At 43.2% G+C, this 4289-nt stretch overlaps 2 protein-coding genes across 3 annotated transcripts in view; both read right to left on the bottom strand.

The window, feature by feature from the left end:
* The window catches only part of atp1b2b (ATPase Na+/K+ transporting subunit beta 2b), an 11600-nt gene extending 7867 nt beyond the window's left edge, over positions 1 to 3733 (bottom strand). Inside the window, exons 1-2 of one of the 2 annotated variants that reach the window (XM_019864041.1) lie at positions 3648 to 3733; positions 2766 to 2841 (exon numbers count right to left, since the gene is read on the bottom strand). In XM_019864041.1, the coding sequence (XP_019719600.1) occupies positions 2766 to 2791 (26 nt within the window). In that variant the 5' untranslated portion in view covers positions 2792 to 2841; positions 3648 to 3733. Of the gene's footprint in view, positions 1 to 958; positions 1030 to 2765; positions 3434 to 3647 lie in introns of those variants that run through there. The other variant, XM_019864042.1, reaches the window with a different exon arrangement.
* The window catches only part of nyap1 (neuronal tyrosine phosphorylated phosphoinositide-3-kinase adaptor 1), a 31442-nt gene continuing 29411 nt past the window's right edge, over positions 2259 to 4289 (bottom strand). Inside the window, exon 7 of the mRNA XM_019864043.1 lies at positions 2259 to 4092. Coding sequence (XP_019719602.1) covers positions 3658 to 4092 — 435 coding nt within the window. The 3' untranslated portion in view covers positions 2259 to 3657. The remainder of the gene's footprint in view (positions 4093 to 4289) is intronic.

Raw genomic sequence — 4289 nt, 5'->3', positions numbered from 1 at the left:
GATGATGCAGTTGAGCTTGCATTTGGGGGGTGAGAGAGAGGGAGTCGTAGATCTTGTTCAGAAAGAGATTGTGAGGAGTATTGCTTTGCCAGTTATTCATCCTGAGTTAGTTATTAAATTCAGTTAGTTTGTCAGTCACGTAGTTATCCATTCATTCATATAGAGAGAAAGTTCATACATAGTCAGTCACACAGTTAGTTCCGTTGTCTGTCTGATACAAGTGAACATATATATATATATTATATATATATATATATAATATATATATATATACATACAGTATATACAGTATATATATGTTCGTAAATATTGCCGAGAAACTTTTTAATACAAGCATTATTCGATACAGAGTAAAAATTTTCGAAATGAGTAGTCATGAATAAACCGGCAGCTTAATTTTCATTCTACCGGTGCGTTATTTATTTTATAATCAATACAGACTAAATTTCCCAATGAATGTGTACAGTATGTCTGTTTAGGGACACAGAGACATCAAGCTGCCGTTTGCCATTGAAGAAATCCATTATCACTTTGGAAATGATCCCTTTTTGTGTCTCTTTGGAATGCCGTTTACCATTCAAAGCACAAAAGAGATTTCACTCATATTTCTCCATAAAGCTCATTAATTGCCATAATAATGAAGTCTTTTTATTTCCAATTTGCCGCCGCAGATAATCATTGAGGCTTATTCGAGGCTGTAATAGGAGGATGGGAGGGGGGGCGCGGGGGTTGAATGAGAACCCAAATCTATGCCTGAACCCATGGGAGTAAATGACCTTTAACCTCAACATGCTGGTGGAACCAAATAGGCCAATTTTGTCATTTCTCAGGGTTGTGTGCTATTTGAGATCACATAAAGTTAATAATAGATAAGAAACATGACGGCAAAATCTTGTAGTGGGCGTTATTTTGATGGATCCACACCGTAAGCAGCGCAGAGTGTACAGTGTGCCCTCACTTGGAAGTTTTGGGTGCTGCAACGTGTGTCGCAGCAGTGCAGGGGAACGCGGCGTCTGCTCTCAACTCACACTTGTAGGTAACAGGCAGGCAAAGACGGATCGAGGAAAAAAAATATCTCGTTTTTGTTGTGTAAAGTTCATTATATAAAATTTATTTGAATGACAATATCAATGCAAATATAGCACTACAGTGATTTCCAAGGTACACCGTATCTTACCATATCAATATAGTATGGCACTCATATAATGGCCACTGTTTGAGTCGACACACAAAACCAACAGTTTCTGTAAACTAGTTCTGGAAACTGTCCCTAGGTTTGTTTATTAGACAGTGGAAAAGGAACCGTAATAAGGTGATTTGTTGGTATTAGAAATCAAGTTGGGCACAAGATTGAAGGTAATATCATGATTTTTTTTTGTTTGTTTGTTTTTTGGGGGGTTAAGAGTCTCTACATGCATTGCACTTGCCCATTTTCCTTCAACCTGGCTTGTAATTATATAAAATTTGATGCCAATTGTCAAAACAAAAAAAAAAAAAAAAAAAGGAAATAAATAAAGAACATGCGCAGGCGAAACTAACACAAAGGCCAAGCAGTGACTCTCCAACACTTAGGTAGGTCTTCTTCTCACAGGGGGTACATTTTGGTGCTAACTATCAAAAACAACCACCACCAAGAGACATTCAAACGCCTTATACTTTTACAGAAGGGCTCACTTTTTTTTTTAAAAAGTCCAGTTCACGTGGCTTTCCGAGAAAAACAAAACAAAACTCGAATTTGACAATAAGCACAAGAATATTAACCACGTTGCCTCACGGCGACACGTGAATGAACAACACCAGTAGTTTGAGATAGCAGCAACGAGACGACAAGTTGTTGAACTCTGACCAGAAATGAAGATTATTGTAAAAAAAAAAAATCCATAAATGCAACTGATCTTAAAGGGAATCTTGCATAAATAAACTGTTCGACCGCACCTTAAATTCAAGGGCTTTTACTGATTATTAGAACTCTAAGTAATGCGAGGACTGGCTGCAGCAGATAAAATACTCCTAGAAAATCAAGTGAACAAAGTTTATACAGTCTATGCTACATCAGATGTATTGATTACAAGTATGAAAATGGAAAGAATTGCTACATTTTCAATACACTTGTACATATCTATTTACAGTACATTAGGGTTTGATTTCTCCCAAAGTGTTGCGCAGATTGTTCCAGCATTCTGTTTCGACTTGATCAACACTCGCCCGTCCTTTTAGTTGGACCTCATTGGACAGAACTCAATGAGCGGCACGGATGATTTTTTTTTTTTTTTTGGGTACCCTTTCATTTGTAGCGAAACGTGGCTCGACACGCCCCGCGTCACACCGGGGAAAACCAAAACAAAGCAACTTTGTACAACCGTGTGTTACCATAGTGAAGTTCTGCTCTATGTAAAATTCAAACATGATCATCTCTACACAATATTTGTACAGGACTGTATGTCTATTGTGACATGCAGAGGATGACACAGTAAATATGACTCATTCAAGTCTTAAGATATGTAACGTTTATAGGCTAGAAGTCGACGCGAGTTATGTCGCTCCACCACACCGGGAGCATATTGCTATAAAATTGTCCCTCACCCCCCAAAAAATGTAGAGAAAGTTACTTGATTTACAAATATTATGCGAACAGATATAGTAGGTAGCTTTTACACCTCGGCGATATTATTTGCATCCACGACAACAATCTACTGATACCAAGACATCTCGTATGCATTGACAAATTTCAAGAAACACTTCAATGACTTCACGACGAGTCTTACGTGTGCTCATCCACAGAACATGACATGTTGGGCTCATGTCGCTCTTTTCTGACTGGTGCCTTCGTTTAATTCCTCTCTGTGCATTAGAGAAAAAAAAAAAAAAGAAATCGATGCGTCAAGTAGTCAGGAGGAAATTTGGCAATTCGGATATCACCCTATCAAGCTGTCATAATCAGGAGGGAGAACGATGGCAAAATTGTTGGCAATTAGAACCAGCGCGATTTTTTTTTTTTTTTTCATGAAGAGTGTGGGACACTTCAATTGTTTGATTGGAGTCCCTGTTTGATCTGGCGATGGAAAGATTGACGGATGAGGTCGGACAGGATGTGCGGTGACTGTAAGGGGCAGGTGCGTGAGAACCCAGAGAGGCGGATGGATGAGGAAAGAAGATCCGTCGCAGCAAGAGGGTGCATGTGTGTGTGAGTGAACAGGAGGCCGTTGGGATGGCGAGGTGACAAGGAGTAGCAGTGGAGGACTTCATGGGTCTTGGGAATCAGTTGTACGGAGCAATGGCGGGGGGGGGGGACAAGAGCTGAAGAACTGAGCAAAGTGTCAGAAGACATGCTGGAAATGGTCGGCGGCAAAGAGGAAGATGAAGAGGAGATTTATGGATGTGATGAGGGAAGACTTGCAGATAGTTGGGAGTGATAGTAGACGATGCAGGGGACCGGGAGAGAAAGAAAGGGAAAGACGAAGATTGGAATCCCTGTTTGCCTTTTACACCGCAGCTGCGCTCACCTTTGCCCCCTATCTGTCACCAAGGTGGTGCAACTGCAACGAAAGTCACACAAAATACTGACCCCCCCGCATCTACTCTCGTCTAATGATATAACCCCCGCCCCCTTTCAGCTCGACCGTGTCTCTCGTCAGCGCTGTCCTCACCGTCCTCCTGTCAGATAGCCGTGTCCCACACCACGGCCTGCGGCCTTTGGCAAGGCGGCGTGCCAGTCTTACGGGGCTCAGGTGTCCGTCTCCAGCTCGGGAGGATGGGCATGCTGTCCTGCTTGCACAAGCTTTTATCCGGGCGCCTGTGGGCCTTGATCTCCTTGCAGAGGCAGCGTTTGCGCTCGATGACTTCCAGCAACTTGCCGTCTCTCTGGGTCTGCGCGGCGGACGAGGCGGCTCCGGCGCCGGCGGCGGCGGGCTGACCCTGCGCCAACTGGGCGAGCTGCTGGAACTGCAGCTGCAGGTGGTGCTGTTGCTGGAGCTGCTGGAGCTGCTGCTTTAACTGCAACTGCTGCTGGTGGAGCTGCAGCTGCTGCTGCTGACGGGATACGCCGGGACTGTTGGGGCCGCAGGAGGCTTGCGGTTGTGCCAGGCCATGCAGCTAGTGACATCAAGAAAAGGAAAGGAATGAGTGGACATTGGTTTTAGCAGAGGTCAGGTGATCAACCGGTTCCTGCAACGGGCAAATGGAAGGGTGAGCTCCCCTTCACCTTATTCAGCAAACATGTTAAAAAGCTATTTCAGGAACCAGATCAATCCAATTTAAAAATAAAATACTCTCTAAATCTTGAACTAATT

This window comes from Hippocampus comes, unplaced genomic scaffold, assembly GCF_001891065.2.
Source record: "Hippocampus comes isolate QL1 unplaced genomic scaffold, H_comes_QL1_v1.1 scaffold57, whole genome shotgun sequence".
Taxonomy (NCBI): domain Eukaryota; kingdom Metazoa; phylum Chordata; class Actinopteri; order Syngnathiformes; family Syngnathidae; genus Hippocampus; species Hippocampus comes.
Note: the sequence above shows the minus strand (reverse complement) of the source record. Positions and strands in the feature narration are given on the sequence as shown.